This window comes from Phallusia mammillata, chromosome 6 (genome assembly GCF_965637545.1).
Source record: "Phallusia mammillata chromosome 6, kaPhaMamm4.hap1.1, whole genome shotgun sequence".
Classification (NCBI taxonomy): domain Eukaryota; kingdom Metazoa; phylum Chordata; class Ascidiacea; order Phlebobranchia; family Ascidiidae; genus Phallusia; species Phallusia mammillata.
Genome location: NC_137257.1, coordinates 2,139,673 through 2,163,035, shown reverse-complemented (window position 1 = coordinate 2,163,035; position 23,363 = coordinate 2,139,673). Strand labels below are relative to the sequence as shown.

Genomic DNA, 23,363 nt, shown 5'->3' with positions numbered 1-23,363 from the left:
GGTAATAAAATGCTGACTTAGTATACAAAATAAAATTCGCTTAAAATTACGTCAGGGTATATCGACATTTTTTATTGAAGTATATTACTTTAATCTATTTGCGAATATCTTTAACTTTAATTATTTTGTAATTTTGTGCAGAAGCTTTAAGTAAAAAAAGAAAGCTAATTAAAAATCCTAAATTGCAAAACATTATGAACTGCAAACTCGCAATCATCGCTCTTATGATGACGTCATGCGTCCTGATGACATCAACAGTGACGTATGGAAGGTCTTTGCCAACAAACAAGTGGTCGAGATTTATATACTACCAGTAAGTACAAGACTGAGGATTTGTGCACCATAAAATATTTTTCAGTGGGCTGCAGACAGTGCACACTGTTCGACCTACAAGATATTGACCGTAATAGGCTAATATAGGTCTTGTCACCAGCTGCACTGATGAGTGCTTTTATGTAACATATTTTTTCTTCAAAAAACTGTTTACGAAACGGGAGTATCAATGCAAATACCATTGTTTAAAAATATTTCAACCGATTTTTATTGATGTTTTTTGTTTCATCAGGAAAAAGGGCCTCGGTTTAACGTCACTTCGATGCACTCCGCCTGTTTTCCGCGCCTGCCAAGCAATTATCTACACATGCAGACCCATGCGCCAGGACGAAACAGTGAAAGGTAGGTTTTGATGCATTTTAAAGCATTTTATGGCGAAAGAGTTTAAAATTGCAGCGCATTTTTGTTCGTTTTGATGCAGTACTTTAATATGCTAGAAACAAATATCTGCAGCCCGGTCAATTTCAAGTCAATTAAGGCTGTCATTTAAACTGCATTTTAGTTACTAAAAGCCTACACGGTGTGGCTGCAGCGCGTTTGCGCCCTCGAATAACTTTTCAACGATGCGCAGCTATTTCCGACTTGGTGATTAGCCCGTCTACATGGCCATTTTGAAAGTGATTTTAAAAGCCACGTTCGCGAAAATTTGGCCATGGTGGCTAAAAAGAGGGCCAGGCCAACTTTTTGGCCACGTTTGAAGTGGCCATGTAAACGGGCTATATGTGTTCTTTCACCAAACGAAATACACTCAACTCAACTCTAATTATTTCCACACAGACTCGAGACGCAGAAGTCGTTCGTCCTCACGCAGACGTCGACCTCGTCGTCTTCTGAGCAGGCGATCGATAACCTACACTGTGCGAGATATGCTGACTTTCAAACCCAGAGTAAACTGCTCCATATGTCAGTATCTGAGATGTTGACTAGATGTAAGAGCGCTTAGGAAGAAGCGCTGTAGTAGACAATGTATTCTGAAGGAAATGAGAAGATTTCAATAGCTGGATTTTTGGAGTAGACTGGCCCGTAGGTTCGAATGCAAAGAGACATTGGCTCTGAACCAAAAAGCTATTTCTATTTTGGTTCAGTAAAGTTTCAGTTAAAAAACATGCAAAATGTGATGAACGGTGTTAAATTTAATATTTCACATTTTACTTTGAATGTTGTAAACTAAGTTATAAAAAAATGTCTCTAAAAATGTTGCGTTGTTTTGGAACATCAAATATAGCATAAAATTTAAACCGTACACTTAAACGAATAACTTATCCCCAACAAACCAATTTTTTGATATTTTGCATCTGTTTTATTTTTAATTTATCTTTTCTGCAATGGTGTTTGAATCATCTATATACATTTTAATTGTTTATTTATACTTTGGTGTGTTTCTTATTCCTTCCTTTTACGATAAACGCCGAATAGTAAGAACCAGCCACCATTTACCTTGGTAAGAAATCCATGTTGCAAAAGCAAACACACATTGGTTTTTGGAAGTTGAATTTAGTCTGCAACCTTGACGCTTATGTACACAAACAAAAAACTCCAGCCTTCTGACCGCAGTCAAAACTATCCGTCCCAGGTTACTTGAAATATTTCACGGTCTATTACCATTTTGTTTCTGCCGCCTCTTTGCACTGTTTGTCTTCCTGTCGACTATTGTTTATGCAATAAACCATTCTAGCTATTAAAAGTGTTGCTGGTTTTCGGGTTCACGGTTTTCTCGGTTAAAAGAGTGCGTTTGTCGTCGCAAGCACAGCAAGTTTTTATTTCATTAAGTGTATTATGAATTTTAAAGAGCTCTTCTGGCAAATGTGATTTTTATTCCGACGTTTCGACGTCCTATACATTAGAGGGCCAATCATTTGTTATCGCGCGGTGTTTTCATTGCGTTGTGACGTGCTTGCGTTCCATTCTCTTTTTTTCCTTTGTTTATCGTGCACTGTACTAGTCGCATTCAGTGTTATTTACCCTGACGAGGACGACCTGTATAGGACGTCGAAACGTCGGAATAAAAATCACATTTGCCAGAAGAGCTCTTTAAACTTGATACTATGCCTGGCAGCAATAGCTTATATATTGAAGTGTATTATGAGTTAAGTTTGTTTCGCTTGGTGAAAGAAAAAATAGCGATACAATTGCACTAAAACGATCACCAAGCCGGAAATAGCTGCGCAACGTTGAAACGTTATGGAGCGCAAAAAAGTGGAGGGCACAATTTGGTGGATATAATGGTCATATTAAGTTGAGTTGATTTTTTTCGCTTGGTGAAAGAAATCATAACGACACAAATTGCACTAAAACCCAAACATTCGGGTCGTTTTTGTTATTATTTGGGTCGTTTCCCACGAAGCAGCGGAACAAAATGGCCCACTGTCTTGTAAAATATAGTTTTACGCAAAAAAACCAAGCGGTTTGTCAAACCTACGCCATTTTTGAAAATTGTTTTTTTAAAGTTCGCGTTGCGAAATGTTTTGCAGTTTATTCCAAACGATATTTCCAGTTATATTGAACGCCTGATAGAGATTTGAATTATAGAAAAATAGCTTCGAAATATCCATGGATCTGTTTATGTGGATGCCTTTTTGTCCAAAAAATGTTTTTTTTTTTTTTAAGTTAAGACTACATTTAATGACAATCCACATTGGGAGTTTTCCTTATTGACATATACCACAAAAACAAAATTGCCAAGACAGCGGTGATTACCCAACAAAAAGTAACACAGCGAGACCTTTATCTAATATTTCTGTGCCTAATAATCCTATACCACGTCAAAAAATACTTTAATTTCAATTCTGTTTTAGCAAAAATAGTTGGCACAAAATTACAAGTTCCAGCGTAAAAGTCCATCCCATCCTAAATCTCAATATGGCGTAGAACAGGGGTGTCAAACTCGCGGGCCGCGGGCCGCATGCGGCCCACAAAGCCCTCCAATGCGGCCCACGAACACTTAACAACAATTGTAGTATTTTGTCAGATTTTTATCTAATTATAATAAATTTTTGGTATTTAAACAGACATTTACAGAAATTTAATTAATACATAAAAATTCATGTGGTATGAATAGGGCCTTAAGGTCACATGCGACCGCGGAGAGGTTTTGTGCGGCCGTGAACTTGTTAATTAAAATATATGTAGCGGCTGTGATGTAATTAAAAATCAACTGCTCTAAACAGATTTTGTGTTACTGGAAATAGTATTACCAGCCTAGCAGCCATATGCGTCAGACTTTTTGTAGGCCTATTGTGTGCAAACAATGCGAAAAAACAGGTACCAAAAGCGTCACACTATAGATTATGACGTAATAAACAGTTAAAACTGATCTTCACACTGTGCAGCTCAATCTGTACATCATGTTAGAAATTAATCAGAGATTTTGTGGCGTCAATAAATGGTATATATATATACATATATCCAGTAGGTAATTGGCGGCTGTTGGTGTAATAAGGATCTGCAATGCGGCCGTCGTAGCGAAAAGGTTGTTTTAAAAAAAATTAAAAATCACATGCGGCCCTCGGCATAATTTCCAAACTGCAATGTGGCCCCTGAACTCAACGAGTTTGACACCCCTGGCGTAGAACGTTTTTTTACTCCGCACGTTTTTGGTTCATGTTCCCAAGGAACGACAACAATTTCTGCACGATCTCGGACCTCTAACACCAAAAACTCATATGCCCGTAAACAGCACACGTCCTTAAACGGTAAAAAATCTAGGTTAAGGCCATTGTTACAGAGAAATTACTTGAAAAGTCGTGTTTTTATGTTATAACATGCTATGTTGGTTGCGTAACGTTTAGGTTTCGTCAAACGTTTCTAAAAATTGTTAGAAGCATGTTTTGACACATTGGAAACTTATGGATAGCCTATACTTGTTATGTTGACGACTTATCACTAAAAGTTTGCCCTAACCTAAAACAATTTTTCAGTTGCCTTTGATTTACAAAGATTTTTCAACATTATGGTAACTTTGTGTGTGGGAGCTTACAAACAATTATTGAAAGTTGTGGCATCAAACAGTTTTGGTAGGGCATGCCGCACACAGTGGTGGGATTCAAATTTTTGGTCAGCCGGTTCTATCACAAAGTCATATTTTTCAGCCGGATCTCAAAAATTGGTGTCATCAAGATCAGATAAGATGCAAAAATCCATTGACAGTAACCAGTAATGCTAACCGGTTCGCTGATCTCATAAAATTTCGTGAGACGGTTCTACAGAACCGGTGCGAACCGGCTGAATCCCACCACTGACCTTACACTGTTGCTCCCAACAAACTGTGTGTCGTAAGACGGCTACACCAGCTTATGCGGCCTATGTCTTGTCACCAGCTGCAATAATGGGACCTTACAGTTCGGAAGAGTGTGCGCTGTCTGCAGCTTGTTTTTGAAAATTTTCGCGTATTTTTAGTGACCCGCAAATTAGACAAACTTCACGAAAAGAGTCGTAAATCACAAGCCGCAAAGCAAACAACTAAAAACCTCGTGTATTCGCCAGAGCGTAAATGTTTGGGAAAACAAGGTAATGGGAATTTTCGCAGCGTGACTTCGTGAATTCCAATACCTGATAAGTTTCAAATACCATCATGGGCGCCGGCAGAAAATTTTGCAAGAGGGGGCAAATTTTGGCTGATACTTTACCGCATCAAGAACTTGTTACATATGAAGCCATAAATCGTGTACTTCACAATTGAATTGCCTAAAAGTTATTTTGAACGATGTCACAAATCCCCGCGCTGCCACTTTATTTAGGTTTGCTGCTAAATATGTTAAATTGAGGTAAACTGAAATTCCAAGGGGGGGCAAGTGCCCCCTCTTGCCCCTACGTGGCGGCGCCCATGAATACCATTGAAAGACAAGCACTAAAAGGCTTAAATAATTGATAAATTAAAGCCTAATGAGGAAAACACCGGCCAAAGTATTACTAAATCTGATGATGATACGAGTATACTCGCAAATATATTTGCCGAAACGTTGCATCATAAAACATGACGCTTTTTACGTCTATTTGGGCCGTTAGATTCGTCATTAAACTTATGAACAGATCCGTGTATAGTGTTCTAAATTAAAGTCATTTTTTTATGAAAACAAACCGATTACAACAAAAACTAACCAAACTAAAATTGAGTAAAGTGTAAAAAAACGACGGTGGGATCCTTGAATATCATCGTTTGTTATTTTACTACATCAGTTTCAAGAAACGTGGCAGCTACATTACTTTATGTATATATGTACTATGATAACGCAGTCCCGGCACAGCTAAGCCTTAAACGTAACAAGCCTAGAACCCTGCTCTTAAACTATCTCCATTGTAACACGAAAAGCATATGAGTGTCATGGCACGTGCTGTAGTCATAAAGCGGGTGCAATTTGCCCAGGCATTTGACCGCAAACACACGAACACGTGAAATTGAATTTCAACACGATTTTGAAAGTCGAAGGCTCGGATTTGGACGGCGGTCGTGCTGTGAATAAAATTTAATCCTCAATTCGCGGCCCGCTACGTGATCTGTAAAAGTAGTTTCATTTCAAAAGCCACATCTCAGATTAGAATGCGTCTCTATTTTAGCTGACTGTACAAAAGGGGACGTTATAGACATTTTTGGGGAGAATAGTCAATTCATGTTATGTAGAGTTGCGGAGTAATTGGTCACTTAGTAATAAATTTTGCAAACTCCTGCTTTATTAAAATATGTTGCCTCTAGCAAACAGTCACATTTTAGTGCTTATTTTATTCCAAGTCACACAGCAATAACAGCTCTCTGCAGCTTCTCTCGTTTTCGTTTTTTCTTCGATTTCTCTTTTCTCTGCTGCGTTGCGTCAGAGAAAAACGTCACGTCATTGCGCGCTTCGATCTGGCGCCTCATGTGGCCGAGAGCGGCAATGTTAAAACCGATTCGATCCTAAAAATAAATAAAAAATGTTAGGTGCGTCACGGCATGTAAAAATGCAGAAGTTTAACGAATAAGTAAAAACTGTTTGTATATTTATACGTTTAATTGTTTTCTTTTACGTAGTTTTTCAACATTTTTTTTAGGTAAGGCAGCGTTAGAAGTCGGGTTTGGTCTGAAGTTTGTCTAAAACAGACTTCGATCCTAAATGCAAAAAAAGTTCGTTGGTTAGCCTACGTTATACTCTTGGAGCAGACCTGCAAGCTTCGATCTTTCTTTTGCCTCCAAACTTACTGTGAAATTTAATTAGTGTGAAAAATATGAATGAAAATCTTTGAAACGGGATCGTCAGTTACAAGCAGTTGTGGGATTCAGCCGGTTCCCTCCGGTTATATAAAACTGTCTCACGAAATTTTATAAGATCAGCGAACCGGTTAGCATTACTGGTTACTGACAATAGACGTTTTGTAACAGAACCAGCTGAAAAATATGACTTGTGTGAAAGAACCGACTGACAAAAAAAATGGATCCCACCACTGGTTACAATGGGTTGTGAATATTGGCCGCCGGATAAAAAAGGTGAAAAACACTGAATTGGGGTTTTGTTTACAAAAACTGGGTTCATGCCTGGTTTATAACTCCAGTGTTCGCTATCTTACCTTCAGTTGATCAACTTTAACTTGAGTATTTCGACGTAAATCGTCCAAAACCTCAACCAGCATCTGATTTGAGGTAATGCGACCATGATGGACTCTGATGAAAATATGATAAATATCACATTTTGTGTTACATATATAAGCATAATCGGTTTTCGGCAAGCACGATTTAGTGCTGACAGTTAATGTATTATCAAATTGTAATTGGCCTTAGTTGTAAATTGTGACATGGATTTAAATGTATTTCAAGGTTTACATTTTTGATTACAATTAGTTTTTATCTAGCTCTCCAGTAGTTTTTCCTGCGTTACTATTTGTGCAAATCCGAATAAAACAAAAGCATAGAGCCAATAAATGCGAAACTGCACACCGCGCACATTGTTTCGACCTATAAGGTCACCGGTAGAGCTACTAACACAGGAACTCACAAGACGCCCGGTTTGAGAATTTCCGGTAAGTGGAGCAACGGAGCATGTGGGTTTATGGTGACAATAATACAGCAATTTGCAACATGCTGACTCAGCAGTTATTGTCGCCGTTGCGCCACCTACCGGAAATTCCCAAACCGGGCGTCTTGTGAGTTCCTGTGTCAGTAGTTTCAACGGTCTCATATATGCAGCTGGTGACGAGAGATTGGCCGTATTTGCTAGTGTAACCATCTAACGACACTCTGACAGCTTGATGTTATGAACGCAAAGGTGGATTTTATTTGTCAAGACAAACCTCAGCAAGAAAAACATGACGCGACAAACAAGCTCCACTTCGCGCCCTCTAGTGACGAAAGTGTTGAGCAAGGTCAAAAGGTCAGGTACGTAGGAGAAGGGCATCACCAGAAGAGATTCCTCCAGTTCGCTATAGCAAAAGCAAAAAGTTTTACAAAATTACCACAACTTAATCATATCAAGATTAACTTTCAACGGAAAACAAATCAAAAATAGCCGCTTTAGACAAAAAATACATGCAGGCCCCGTTTTGGTTCAAATATATGATACACCGACTTTTTATTGTTACGTCATATGAGTGTAACGTCATAATTTCCCTTGTTTGGTCGAGATACAAGTATTACCAAAAAAGTTGGCGAATTTTAGGCAACAAACATTGCTTTATCAATTTCTGTTATTTGCAACTGATAAACTGGATGTTGTGTGCATAAACTCAGGGACGAAACTGGTAAAAACTCACTGAAGAAACAGTTAGACCAGGGGTTCCCAAACTTTTTTGGTCTGTGGCCCAAATGTCCAGTTAATAGCGATTCGTGGCTCACCACGTGCTGTCAATTTGGGCACAAACAAAAAAATAACTCAAAAACAGGCGAAATGGTTTCTAGCAATTTATTTTTAATGAGATGCATGCTCCAGAAATTTGGCTACAAGATTCGGAATTCTTTGCAAATATTATGTTTTTCAAAACAAAGTGCATAATATCTACAGTATAACAAAACATGGCCCACAGTTTGGGAACCACTGGGTTAGATCAACATTTTCTTACCTTGATTTAATTTTGCGAAGTGTCTGCAGCACGTAGCGATCCGACTGCAAAAAAGCAAAAAGTCGAAACATTGTGAAGCAACGGTTATGTATAGAAACCTAACATGTACTTACCGGTATGTTACCGTAGGCTTTCAATATTGGATGCTGAGGCTGGTATGGAACCTAACGGGAAGATACAGAGTTGATAAAGAGTTTAAGGTGGTCGAGGCTTAACTATTATGTTGTGCTAAGGTGAATTCAGAACTGGGATCGGTCCTAAAGCATTCATGCAGATCAGCAATCATGATATACTCCTGTATAGTTCATAAAAGCTAGGCCCATTCCAGACATTATACCGAACCAGTCGGTCACCAAGCATCCCCGCATGCAAATTCCGGTTAAGAGACAGGTTTTAATAATTAACAAGTCTGGCGTACTATGTTGTGTTTGTTTGTTGTCATTTTTTATCTTCGGTGGGCGGACAACGCCTGGTGTTTTATGCTCACAATAAGTCCGCCGTCGAGCTGCCTGTTTTATTTTCATTTAATTTTTATTGGACTTAATTAGTTCAACCCAAGTTTCACAGGGTTGAAGCAAAATACAAGGCATTTGGCTAATCACTCAACCATGACCACTCATTACGAAGTTCGATAACACTCTTATACCTCTTCACCCTTCTTCTGTACAGACTTGTGTTCCATTTCTTTCACCAATTCGTCTCTGTGCAACTGAAAATGAAAATTAAAAATTTCACGTTTTGTGGGGCTGTGGGTGAACCGAGAAATCAAACGGGGTCAAAATTCACATGGACCATCTTTAGACCAATAAGGAGACCCATAATAAACACAAATAAAATGGGTGAGGTTTTTTTTTTGGGGGGGGGGGGGGGGGGTTAATATTCAATGACACAATCGAAACTTTTAAATCTCAGGGACTTGGGTCTGTAAGGATGTGGAAAGTGTTGGATTCAAAGATATTTTAGTGTTCTACACACAATGTGCATCGGAGTATTTTGTTTACGTATATTAGCTTACATAGTCGTAAATATGTAGCATCCAATATGCTAAAAGCTTTATGTAGAGATAAATCCGGGTAATCGCAAACCCAACTTGCCAAAACCATTTACCCGGATTCAGTTTGAGATTTTGATCCATGCGAACGGATTATGCCATTATGCGATTTGCATTCACGGATTCAATAAACAGTTAGGTGATGATCTACATGCAGTGTTTCTTAACCTTTTTAGCGCTCGTACCCTTTGAGCTTTGATGAAATTTTCTCGTACCCGTGTCTACAATGACCGACGGAAGTTAATAAATTGTAATAATAGGAATTAAACTCAGTGTATCTATAACTTGGGTGTTGAATGCATGCATTAAACAGTATTGTAAGTAGTACAAAAAACCAAACCGTTTAGACATACAACAAAGTAACTTGTTACGCGATTTTCACAAACATTCTTTAATTTCACCCTGCATGTCGTACCCCCTGCTTTGGTGCTTCGTACCCCCAAGGCTTCGTACACGTAGCCCTGGTTAAGAACCCCTGATCTACAGTACCATCTTTGTATTAACTACTAAAGCGTAGGTGTAGCCAACAAGACAAAACTCAGATAACATATATTTTGCTTTACCTCAATAGCCTCCATGATTCTTTCAGCACCTTTTACACTTTCGATCGTAGTTTTGCTCGCCATGCCAACCTCATCATTGGCAGCTTCACCAGGAATCTGAGTTTAAAGAAAAGTCGAGATGAACGAAATTTCATTAAATCACCTCTGATGATTAAGCCTTACATTGCACCAACCAATAAAGCATGAAACCCTTAGATCAGGGGTGTCAAACTCGTGGGGTTCGAGGACCACATTGCAGTTTGACAATTATGCCGAGGGCCGCATGTGATTTTTAATCTAGTTTTATACACTTAAACAACATTTTCGCTACGACAGCCGCATTGCAGGTCCTTATTTCACCAACATCCGCCAATTACCTGCTGGTTTTTGTTTCAAAAATTACAGATGTAAAGAATAGGTTTATATCGTATATATACCACTATTTATAATCACATAAAAATCTGACAAAATACTATAATTGTTGTTGACTGTTCGTGGGCCGCATCGGAGGGCTTCGTGGGGCGCATGCGGCCCGCGGGCCGCGAGTTTGACAGGCCTACCCTAGATCATGTACTTTAGTCAGTACATGCGTTTTCAAAAAAATGATTTTGTTTTGGGGGGGACCTGTGGGTGAACCGCTAGCATCTGTCCAAATTTGAATAAATTTGAAGCAATCTTTCTTGACCAAACGCGTATAACAAACCAGCGTCAGACAGAAAAAAGAAAAAGAAATATAGACAAAAACAATACGTGTTTATTTTTATTTTCATAATTACCCATACCTATAAATAGGTAAAAACACAAACTACGAACGTAAAAAACAATTAAATGTCGTTTATTTTGTTGTTGTTGTATTTTGTATTTTACAAAGAAGTTTAAACATTTGCGTGACTTTCAAAACCAACCTGGGCCTCCTGGCTCTTCGGGAGAACTTTTTCCTCTTCCTCCTCTCGCTCCTTCTCCCTCTCCTCCGAAGGGATCACGACCTCATGTGACCTTTGCCAGAATCGGAGGGATCGGTCCTTGCCACTAGAGGCGATAAAGTCACCATCTCCACTCACTGCAAGCGTCATCACTGCTCCGATGTGACCCTGTGTGATGTCACAAACATTTTGACTTGTAACAAAAACTGCTTTGCACAACTAATGGTCTCAAAAGTTGAAAATTGTGCAGAACACATACTAATTTGTACACCTTGTTTTGTTTTCTTGTAAAAAGTGAAAACTTATAGTTATTGGTCTGTGAAAACAAGCACTTTTGCTAATAACATTCTTTGATTTGTTAAAATTAAAACGACTTATATTCAACACAAAGGACTTGCTTTGTTGAAGTGTATGTGTTAAAAGCTTAAAACTACTTTTATATTCATTTTAAATTACAAAGTTATGCTGCATTAAAGGCACACATTTCAACTGATTACTTGGCTAGTGTAGAACATGCTTGTGCTCTTTAAAGTTAAGACTTTTTTCCAAAACTATTGGCTAAGATGGTATGTCTCATTTTAATTTAAGGTTTTTGCAAACGCCAGGCATTACAAACACATTACAGGTTATTACCTTGAGTACTTGAATCAGAAGAAACTTATCTGCGTCCCACTGCTTAATGAGACCATCTTTTCCACAACTGAAGAACAGGTGAGTGTCAGGAACAAATTTCACAGCCATCACATCATCGTCATGCGCGAACAAGGACCTAAAATAAATCATGCTTCTGTTTTCATCAGACTTTGAAAATTAACACGAACATAAATTGATAACTGGGATCAGCCCTGAAACGTCTACGCAGACCAGTGATCACAGAGTCCCGGAAAGACTCCTATCATGGGTTCGAATCCCACCACAGGCTTGATTTTTCTATCCTGCGCCTTGCCACATGGGCATGCTTGGGAGACCAGCTGATTCGGTATGGCACCTTCAATGGGCCTTGCAGACTGTGATTTTAAAAATTGCTTGAGAAATGTGGATTTAAATTTCAGTAGTACCAGAACATATGCAATCATTTTGTACCAAATTTTTGACTAAAATGAATCGCAAAATGATTTCCAGTGGAAAAATCACTAACAAGTCATAAGCTATCGACAGTATGGGAAGAAAACAACTAACAACCATGACAGCAAAAAGAAAAATGCAGTTAATTGCATTTAATACAACTGTTATTTAATCTGGAAAAGTAAATTAAGACTTGTGTCCATAATAATTGTTCCAAACATGGCATAACGGAGGATAAAAATGAAACAAAAACAAACAAACAGACAATTGACCTGTGGCAATCACCGAAATCCATTCCCCAAATCTTGACGTTTCGATCAGTGGATCCAGTTACTATGAGGGATGAGTCGGTTGAAATACTGAGCGATCGGACTGGCAGAGAATGACCATATAAAGAGAGGAAAAACTGTCGAGGAAAAATTATTGTTGTATTTTTCTGTTTTAGTTCAGTAGGAATTGATCTAGCACTCTGCAATCTCGGTGCATTACAACAATCAAATGGATGCTTGGCCGAAAAGGGAATATAGGGGTTTATGTAGTTAAGTTTATTTCATCTGTTGAAAGAAAATATAGCGACACAATTGCACTGAAACAATCACCAAGCCGGAAATAGATGTGCAACGTTGAAACGTTATGGAGCGCAAAATAGTAGAGGACACAATTGGTGGATGATGGCTTAACGCGCTACAGTTACACCTTAGTTCACCAGTAAATTTCAGGTGTGACAGTTGCAGTAATACATATCTATCACTACTATAATTTATTTTCGACTAGCATTGTTTGGCAAGAATTTTCCTGCAACCCAGGAATGAGCGAGACACAAAAACATTGGAAACATGAATGAATAAACATGCAAGTGCCAAGATAATGTATTTAAACAACAAAAGTTGTACCTTTAATGAGTCGACATAGAATATTGTGACAGTGCAATCAAGCAAAGCTACAGCAACATGTCGTTTGTTTGACGATACATCAATGGAGAGGACCTGATCGTCCAGTTCTAATGTTCGAGTGTGAGTGAGGGTCAGTCGATTTGTTCTGTAATAAATAAAATGGGTTACAAATCTTGCTACAAACATTATAACATATATTTTTCATGAAAAAAAATAAGATTGTCAATAAGTGTAAGCCAAAAAGAGTTTACAATCAATTTCAAACGAAATTTTAAATTGAAAAAGCATCAGGTTTGACAACATTTCTCAAAGATAAAATCATGATACACAGTGATTTTTAAGACCTTATCAAACCTATATCATATGTTTCCTTCAAGTCATATATTGTAACAAGTGGTTCACTTTACTTGGTTCAAAGTTTGTAAAATGTTTTTTAAGTTGGATGAACATTTTTTCTACTAAAAGGCAGAATAGTTAATATTTTTTTACAATATATAAATTTTAATTTTTAAAGAATCAAGGGTATTTGTTAAGACGTAAAAATCAAATGTTGCAAAAAGTATTTTTATCAAGAGCAGGAATGTCTTGACAAAAAGACAGGTTGCCTTTTATTTGCTTTAGTGTCCACTTGGTAAAACACCAAATAGACAAGCAAATAAATCGAATTATGTTGCAGACACTGGACGAGGAAAAACACATTAATTTGGTGTTTATCCAACCTGGTAATCTGCAAAGTAAAAATATCAAACGATTTTGCTTACTTCTACCTAAAAAAATAAGTATTTAATTTAACATTTTCAAAGCCGGGAGGTTTGGCAGTGTACATGTATTTGATGCATTATTACTATTCTGCTTTCAAACTTACAATATTGTGGGTATTATAAACATGTCCACCTCATTAGCACATATTCGCTCATAATCTGATTGAATATGTCGAGATTATTGCATTCCTTTGTTAATATTGCAACAATTTGTTTCAATCAATCAAATTTTGAAAAATTATTTGACAATTTAGTTTTGGTCGATGTTTCAAAAAAGTTTTACCGAAAAAAGTTTTTTTTAATTTACCGAAATTCAGATTTAAAAATTGTAAAAAGTGTGAGATTGACTTTCGGGAGTATGAATCAAAAGTAACATACCCTGGACGTTTTTCATCTGGAACAAGATCGAATTCCCATAACTTTAGGGTTTTGTCTTCCCCTCCGCTTACAACACCGCTGCGATCAGCCGTGAGACACAAACTCGTTATACTGCCCTCATGTGCCGATATCGTCTCGAGATGACTCCCTGAAATGTTGCGAAAACCAAAATAACAACAATAAAAATAACAACAGTGGCTCAATTATTCTTTAAATATATTTAGCAGATATTGTTACAGCTCTTTGCACTTTGGGTAATAAGTCAATTTGAATTTTACTACAAGTATAGAAAGAATAAAATGGAATAAACAAAATAGGCCTAAAATAAAATAAACTAGAAGGGTGGCTTAGCACATTTTACTATAGCATATACACTACAACCTATTCTGCAAACTGTAATATATTCTCTATATTTATTTATATTGGGTCCCATATTAGCCAACATTTTTATAATCTTGATTTGTTTCTGCAGGCAGAAACTCATGGGTCCCCAAAACCGCAAAGTTGTAAACAGACAACCATAAGAAACGGTGCTATAAAGTCAAACACAGTGATTGGTAGTGTTACTTAAAAAAACAAGTTATGTAAAGTACAAACTGTCCAAATCTCATGCAATTGAGACATTGTTATAAGTTTGTGTGCCTAAATAGCATAAAACACTGACATCTCAAAATGGCATATTATACAAACTGTCAAAATGTATTGTTGATTAATTCACCCATTTTGGGGGGTTGGTAGGGTAAATATTAGGGCTGCAGGGTGGAACACAATATTTGACAGCTACAAATGCCAAATTCAAAAAACTATCAAAAATTCATCCAAATCGGACGTTTTATAAACAATAGGTGGCTTAAGCAGTAAATATTGGGCTACATGGTGAAACACAATAATCGACGCCCTAAAATGGAACAATGAACAAACTGTCCAAATTTCATCCAAATCGGACATTGTTTAAAAAATCACCCATTTTTGGGGTCTAGTGGGGTGAATATTGGGGCTACAGGGTAAAACACAACAAACGATGCCCTAAAATGGCACAATGAACAAACTGTCCAAATTTCATCCAAATCGGACATTGTTTAAAAAATCACCCATTTTAGGGGGCTAGTGGGGTAAATATTGGGGCTACAGGGTAAAACACAACAAACGATGCCCTAAAATGGCACAATGAACAAACTGTCCAAATTCCATCCAATTCGGACATTGTTTAAAAAATCACCCATTTTAGGGGGCTAGTGGGGTAAATATTGGGGCTACAGGGTAAAACACAACAAACGATGCCCTAAAATGGCACAATGAACAAACTGTCCAAATTTCATCCAATTCGGACATTGTTTAAAAAATCACCCATTTTTGGGGTCTAGTGGGGTAAATATTGGGGCTACAGGGTAAAACACAACAAACGATGCCCTAAAATGGCACAATGAACAAACTGTCCAAATTTCATCCAAATCGGACATTGTTTAAAAAATCACCCATTTTAGGGGGCTAGTGGGGTAAATATTGGGGCTACAGGGTAAAACACAACAAACGATGCCCTAAAATGGCACAATGAACAAACTGTCCAAATTTCATCCAATTCGGACATTGTTTAAAAAATCACCCATTTTTGGGGTCTAGTGGGGTAAATATTGGGGCTACAGGGTAAAACACAACAAACGATGCCCTAAAATGGCACAATGAACAAACTGTCCAAATTTCATCCGATTCGGACATTGTTTAAAAAATCACCCATTTTAGGAGGCTAGTGGGGTAGACACTGGGGCTATCGAGTCAAACAAAACAAATGGCACATCTACATAACCATATCTACCATCTGTGAAAATTTCATCCAAATCCATCAAACATTTCTTGGCAAAGTGGGGTGGACAAACTTGAGGGAAGAAGAAAAACAAAAGAAAAAAAAAGAAAAAAAAAACAAAACAAATCGAGTAAAATCAAAATGTGTCCCCTTCAGGGAAGGGGACCCATAAAAAACTAGAAACAATTTGTCAGTTTGTCAGCTTGGATCACTTGGTGCATTATTAACACAGCTTGGCGCACCTTTCAAACATTTGGTGCACCTATATATCGCTTGGTTCACATTTATATCGCTTGGTGCACCTTTACGCCATTTGGCGTACCTTTATATCGCTACGTAAAGGTGTGCGTAGCATTATACAGGTGCACCAAGCAAAACAAAGTTGCACCGGCCAAAATAAAGGTGCACCAAGTGGAATAAACGTGCACCAAGTGGAATAAACATGCATCATGCGATATAAGGGTGAACCAAGCAATATAAATATGCACCATGCTATATTGAGATGCACCAAGTTATACCAAGGTGCACCAAAGGATATAAAAAGGTGCAACAAGCGATCCTATATATTTTAGATGCACCGCTGACGACAACATGAAATTTTCAAAATAAGAAATTTTTGTTGTTTTCTTCTTGTGTTATTTACCTGAGGCAACGTCATGAACTTCAATGGATCCACTTTGTGTTCCGATTAAAACTTGTCTGTCTCCTGGAACAAACACGCAGCACTGGGCATGGACACACTGTAGAGTACGAACACATTGATTGCTGCTCCTATAAAAAAGAAAGCAGGAGTTTAAATAAAAAGTTCTATTTGAAACCAAATGTATGATTGAAAAAGCACAAGTTCATAATCCTGCCTGAAATTCGGAGAGCTGCCTTGCCAACACATATACAACAAATTTGATTGATTTCAAAACCAACATTTTTATTGTAAAAGCATGTGAGCCAATAAATGATAAGCTGCACACAGTGCACACTGTTTCGACCTATAAGGTCTCATCAGTGCAGCTGGTGACGAGAGATCGGCCGCATTGGCTAGTGTAGCCATCAAACGGCACTCCAATATGTTGGGAGTAACAGGGTACAACCCCATACATCACCCAGTCTGTGCGATGCCACAACTGGGCATACAGCACAAATGAAACTGGCTCACAGTGGCCAAGCAACTGCTTGGAAACCATAGTGAAGTCGGCTCAGTGTCACAGTATCAATGTAAAAGCATGTGAGCCAATAAATGATAAGCTGCAGACAGTGGGTGATGTATGGGGTTGTACCCTGTTGTTCACCACAAACTGGAGTGCCGTTTGATGGCTACACTAGCCAATGCGGCCGATCTCTCGTCACTAGCTGCACTGATGATACCTTATAGGTCGAAACAGTGTGCACTGTCTGCAGCTTAACATTTTTATTGTTTGATAACATATATTTCAATTGTGTTTCAATTTTATGTGTGCGCTAGTTGTACAAACACATTTTTGATTCCATATGGCCAATGTTTTGTCATCAGTTGCCCTGTGAGATCTTTTAAGTTGAAACAGTGTGCACTGTCTGCAGCTTATCAAGTATTTTTACAATCCTGAATTTACCTGTTCCAAAGTTTTGCACTCTGTGAAGCAGCCGACAACAGAGCCAAACCATCTGATGTGAAACATATTGATTTACACTCCGTTCGATGACCGAGCAGTGACAGACATTTGCGATTGCTGTAGTCGGTTGTTGTCACTTTCGTTCGAGCAGTGACAGATTCAATCTGGTTATTCCGTAGCAGTGTGACTACTGATATTTCTCTTGGCGTTTTTGTGTCGCAAATGTCAAGAGAACTGGATAAAAAATGAATTTCAGTTAGTTTAAAATTGAGATAGGTGTTATTTTGTTGGAAGACTGTATTCAAAGATGGACAAGTGTTTTGGGAGCAAGTATTTTATTTTATTTTTGTTTAATTACTTTGCATTTTAACACACAGATTCGTTCAAAGTTTCAGTCAGGTAATATCTTCCAAAATAGTGTGTAATGTTATTTAACCAGACATACCAAACTTTTCCAGCACAAGCGCAGATCCCAGCTGGACTGATTTCATCATCTACACTTCTTTCAACAAAAACTGGTGAGAAAAAATATTGGAAGGCTCAGTCCTAGCATCATTATGCGTCTAACATGGCCATGTTTTAAATATCTTCCCAGCAGGTAACCACTAAATGTTATGTTACTATTTCCAAACATGTTTAACGTTTCCACTGCTTATGACTCCTATGTCACTTAGGTCAGCAGTACGTCAGAACAAAATTGACATTTTCCACCGAATGGCAGCTCCCAATTTTTTTACAAAACATAAGTAAACAAATTAGTTTTTTAGAGATTTAATGGGATATTAACTATAAGACATAAAAAAAATTCGCGAAAAAGTCTTATTATCAATGGCAGATATGTCTCAGGTCAGTTAGGTTCCCAAACATTTTTATTTAATGGGCCAAATATTCAGTCGAACACAGTTGGTGGCTCATGTCATGCTGCCAAGTTTTTAAAATCATTATAATTGCATGGTCACAAGTGAATATGAAATTCTATTTTATCAAAATATACTAAAAGTTCAAATAGCCCTGTAGCGAAAGTGTTTACAGTGATGACATGCTCAAGTTAAAACAAAAACTTTTTTGTTTACTTTCAGTGTCGACATTTTCACCGTCATCTTTTTGTTTCTTTTTTATTCTTTTCAGTTTCTTTTTTAGTCGAACTTCAATTTCATCTTCTGAGTAGAGATAAAATAACTCCACTGTTTTGTCGTTGCCCTTATTAAAAACATTTGTCATGCAAAATAAAACAGACTATACCAGTGCACCAATACATATAATGCAGAATATTTTTTTCAATAAAAGTTTTGTAAATTTAGTAAATAAACGTTAACAAAACAAATCTTACTGATAATACATAGAAATAAAACTTAAAGTAGATTTAAATGAAAAGAATCAACTAGATTTGTTGTCTTGGCATATTTCAGGTGTTGGAAAAAAAGACTACACAATTGACAGCGGGAAAACTTTTGTGTCACTTTGGGCCGATGTAAGACACACATTATTTTGCAACCAGGCTTAAATGAATCAATGGCTGTCTGCTTCATAGAACAAACAGTTTTAATTATATTGCAAATTTAGTGGGATACATAAAGTTGGTTTGCCGCGATTAGGTATTTCCGCCCAGGTGTGATCGTTGTTAATGTCGGCCACAATGCGCTTGAAAAGTAATTAAATATAATATATTGTTTCCATGCAGTCCAGTAACAAATTGCTTAAGGAACGGCACTGTGGTGTGAAAAATTGTTTGCCAACCCCTTGCATTAAATCTCTCCTGTACATATTTTACTAATATATATACATACATGGCATGCCAGGTGTTTTCCATCTTTGGTCAGTGCCAAGGTCACAACACGATCTTTTCCTCTTCGCATGATCGAACCCATTTTGTTGCACACAACCTGTCTGTCTTCAACCATTTCTAAAAAAGGTGAAATTTAAAAAAAAACAAAAAAAAAACATCTGCTTATTATAACTAAGAATGGAAAGTATTTTCCTAGAAACCAAATCTGATGATGAACTATCTTGGAATATATGTATTTCGTCTAATGGCATCATCAGTGCAAAAAAAACACAAGATGAAATGTAATGTAACACATGTAATATCGAATCCCAAGCTGCACTGATGAGACCTTATAGGTCAAAACAGTGTGCACTGTCTGCAGCTCAACATTTATTGGCTATCCATAATAGAAACAATAGTTGGACATTATTGACAAAAAAATGACAAATAGGAACAAACAAATATTTTATGATCATGAGAAAAGAGTGCACGAACCAATATCTTCGAGAGCCATGTCATCAATACTCAAATTATCGGTATCAGCTACTTCTTCAAATGGTTTGTTCTGTTTTGCTGGGGGAGGAGCAGTTGATTCCTAAATAAAAGTTAAAGCTTGAACTGATCATGGAAATAACAATAGACCACAAATTTACACACAAAAAGTGTTTTGCTGTAAAGAGTTCCTTACGCGCACAAAAAATCTCACCACACAGACACTTGCAAACAGACACACACACACACACATGCACACACACACACAGATACACAAACACACTGCCACACATACATACACACACAAGCACACAGACAGACAAACACACACAGCCACACATGAACAGTCACACATACAGGCACACACACAAATATACAGGCACACACATACACACGCGCGCACACACACAGGCACATGGACAGTCACACAGACACACGTACAAACTCATGAAAGCAACAGGATATGTATTAAACCAGTGGTTCTCGAACATTTTTTTGTTGCGACGCCTCTGGAAAAGTTTTCTGGACTTTGCGACGCACCAGCAAATAAAAGTTAAAGAGGAATCTTCTTATTAAAGTTGGGGCTATTGATACAACAACAAAAAGCCACGAAACGGAACTATTCTGTGACGCCCTTGGAAAAGTGAAACGACGCACCAGGGCGTTGCGACTCACAGTTTGAGAACTACTGTATTAAACTATTCACCTGCTGACCAAGAAACTCCAGGGACCACACTCTTAGCTCACTATCAGCACTTCCAGTGATTAGCCGGGATTCGTCTTGGGCAATGACAAAAGTCCACACCTGAAAAAAATTCTTAAAACTTCAGGGGCTTTTGGATATAAAGGTATATAAGATAGACAGCGATTAGTTTTGTTTTTAATTATGAGATACTTTAATGCAGTAATTTCGAATCTTAAGTCAAAACGCCAGGGCTTCATAAGACAATTACTGAGATCAAGAAATAAAAACAAAGATTTTTCAAGTTTTCTTAAGGGTAAAAACTGCACACAGGGATCCAGGGTGTTTTTGTATTTGGGTCTCAACAAAATGGTAGGGAATCACTGTTTTAATAACACGAACAATACTAAGTTACAAGATACAATTTTACCTCAGCTCGATGTGAAGTCATAGTTTTAAAGCAATGTTGGGTGTCCAGATCCCACCATTTAACAAACGTATCTTTGGAACTGAAAAAACAATAAAGTTACTCTATAATGGGGATATGGATTGGTAAATTGAATATTGACTTCTATAATACGGTGTAGCAGCAACGCGTTCGACCATTATCCACCAATTGTGCCTTTTACTGTTTTGAGCTCTATAACGTTTTAATGTTGGGCAGATATTTCTGACTTGGAGATTGTTTTAGTGCAATTGTGTCGCTATGCTATCTTTTACCAAGTGAAATAAACTCAACCCAACTATAAAGCAGTGATTGTGGCCTACCTTGAGATTAACATGTTGCGTTTCACCAAAAAGTGAAGATGCGTCACAATGCCCTTGTGGCCCTTTAATCTGTACAGACCACTTTCATTCACCAAATCCCAAATCACAATCTCTGTGTCCTGCATGAAGAACAAACAGATCATAACATTCAAATACAACATTTAAAATTACACCACAATTTCCAAATTTTAGTATTTGGTCGATATGAAATAAATTAATTTAAAGGTTTGAAAAAAGATGCACCAGAGAGTAATTAGAAGCAACGTGCTGTTTTAAGACAAAATATGAAAATCTGGTGTTGGAGACAGTATTTGTTGTGTATAATTTATTTCGTTAAATACCAAAGGTTTATTCATATTCTTAAATGTTATCAATGCAACAACTTAAACATTGGGTAAATCAGTATAAAAAAAGTCTTTTTTTGTCAAAAAATATTTATACATATCTCGTAACCAATTTGCAAACGCGCTCACTACTCCTATGAACCAATATTTTTTCTTCACATATTTACATGCGATCCAGAAGCCAATTTCATTCCATCTTTATCAAATGCCAGACAAGATATTGGAGATCGATGGCCCGTGAAGGTCACATTGGATTCTCCAGTAATGACATTGAAAACTTGCACCGAGCCATCAGTGTAGCCAACAGCTAGTTGATCTCCTTTAGTACTTGAACCCAAAGCAGTGACTTCACATTTGTCCCCCTGTAGGACAAGAACCTAAAAACAAGAATACCACATATAACCCCATGTGACCACACTTTACCGCTTGTTATCACACAGCCTTATTCTGACGTCATAAGGCTGTTAATACACCTCTGACTGGCATGTGCAAAAACGTCCTCAAGTAATGCAACAACACAACTACCAAGTAGTCTGTTGCCTTTATTATACTATTCCACCAAAGAAATCTTTCGTTTGTGGTGCGCAGCAACTTACAAAAACGTTTTACAGTTTGGGGGCTAGCGGGGTAAATACTGGGGTTATCAAGTCAAACGAAGCAGATGGCACATCTACATAACTATATCTACCATCTGTGAAAGTTTCATCCAAATCCGCCAAAGATTTCATGCCAAAAGTGCATGGACAAACTTTGGCAGAAAAAAGAAAAAAACAGAGTGAAATCAAGATGCGTCCCCTTCAGGGAAGGGGACCCATAATAACACTAGAATTTGGTCTAATTTACCCTTGTTGGGGCTTTTACTCTCACATATCTCACACCATGCATAGGGTATTTCGTACTGCCCCATTTTATGGTCCGAATAATTTTGCTACAAGTTAAGTGGTTGGGTCCAAATCACTTTTGCTTGGCAAACTTAAGCAGGAATGTGTTGACCAAGTTGACCTGATGGGTCGAACAAAATTGAAGTCACTAAGTCCTGAAGTTGAAAAAAACAGACTTGCAATAAGGCAGGCAGTTCAAATAAGACTGATTGTGATCATGATGCATTTAGGTTCTGCACACCCACTAAGGAAAAACATGGTTACACCCCTTCTGTTTTTTTATAGATTTGTAGAACCACATAAATGTAACATGCCACTATACCAATAATATTTTGAGTGCAGTTTAAAACCATTATACAATACATAACGTTATGCATGCTTAAATAAGATGAGATTTATTTCGCTTAGTGAACATAGCGACACAATAATCAGTGGAAACGCATACACCATAAGAAAACATGAATAAAAACTAATAACTTGATGGAAGAGCAAAAACATGCGTTTTACAAATGTAAACCAATAAACAAATGGCTTTTTACAGCCACAAACTAACCTTTTCTTGCGTTCTTGTGTCCCAAACATTTACATTTTCACAAGCACCGACTGCAACGTATCTCGAGTCAGTGTTCCGAATTTTGAGGAATGTTACATTTGCGCGCTGACTAGCGACAATACCAAACTGTGCTGAAGCTTCATACCGCAAGAATTGTTTTGTAAGAACCATTTTACACGAAAATTTTAACACAAAACTTTCATGTGTTTTATTGTGAAAACGGCAAACGCACATGTGTTTCATGCTTCAATAGATGTTCTGCTTGATTTAACAAATATAACATTTATTTTTGTTTTTTACATGCTAATTACACATTGCTGCGATTAAAAAGAATGTAGTATGTTTAATTAATATTTTTAGTGATATTTTAAACATATAGAGCAATTGTATTAAAAAGACGGAACGAGGTTTTATTTGCATCTTTTAGCTAGTAATATTTATGTATAAATACCGTTGTGATTGTTGTTTGGCAAAAGTAAGCATTTCTTTAATAGATTTAGATGTATAATTTATTAACATGTACCAT

The 23,363-nt window shown here is 37.4% G+C and overlaps 1 protein-coding gene across 2 annotated transcripts; it reads right to left on the bottom strand.

Moving 5' to 3' along the window:
* Positions 1 to 5,645: 5,645 nt before the first annotated feature.
* Positions 5,646 to 23,091, bottom strand: LOC145232742 (WD repeat-containing protein 3-like). Of its 2 annotated transcripts, XM_080097412.1 has the most exons (24): positions 22,838 to 23,091; positions 21,571 to 21,780; positions 21,060 to 21,178; positions 20,722 to 20,800; positions 20,316 to 20,414; positions 19,613 to 19,712; positions 19,140 to 19,255; positions 18,426 to 18,552; positions 17,798 to 17,867; positions 17,353 to 17,586; positions 16,410 to 16,537; positions 13,966 to 14,113; positions 12,827 to 12,971; positions 12,206 to 12,339; positions 11,502 to 11,637; positions 10,851 to 11,036; positions 9,967 to 10,062; positions 8,999 to 9,061; positions 8,466 to 8,516; positions 8,353 to 8,396; positions 7,588 to 7,716; positions 6,868 to 6,961; positions 6,034 to 6,220; positions 5,646 to 5,826 (listed from the first exon to the last, which is right to left on the bottom strand). In XM_080097412.1, the coding sequence occupies exons 1-23, from the start codon at positions 23,078 to 23,080 to the stop codon at positions 6,059 to 6,061; spliced, it is 2,913 nt and encodes a 970-aa protein (XP_079953538.1). In that variant the 5' UTR covers positions 23,081 to 23,091; the 3' UTR covers positions 5,646 to 5,826; positions 6,034 to 6,058. The 2 variants fall into 2 exon arrangements, with proteins under 2 accessions (XP_079953538.1, XP_079953539.1); XM_080097413.1 differs by lacking the exon at positions 7,588 to 7,716 and having other exon boundaries at positions 22,838 to 23,087.
* Between the last annotated feature and the right edge of the window lie 272 nt (positions 23,092 to 23,363).

Coding starts and splice junctions, on each gene's coding strand:
- LOC145232742 (XM_080097412.1), bottom strand. CDS start 23,080: ATGAAACACATGTGCGTTTGCCGTTTTCACAATAAAACACATGAAAGT. Junction 19,713..20,315: donor TGGAGTTTCTTGGTCAGCAG/GTGAATAGTTTA, acceptor ACTTTTATTTAG/GAATCAACTGCTCCTCCCCC. Junction 8,517..8,998: donor TACAGAAGAAGGGTGAAGAG/GTATAAGAGTGT, acceptor TCTTCCCGTTAG/GTTCCATACCAGCCTCAGCA.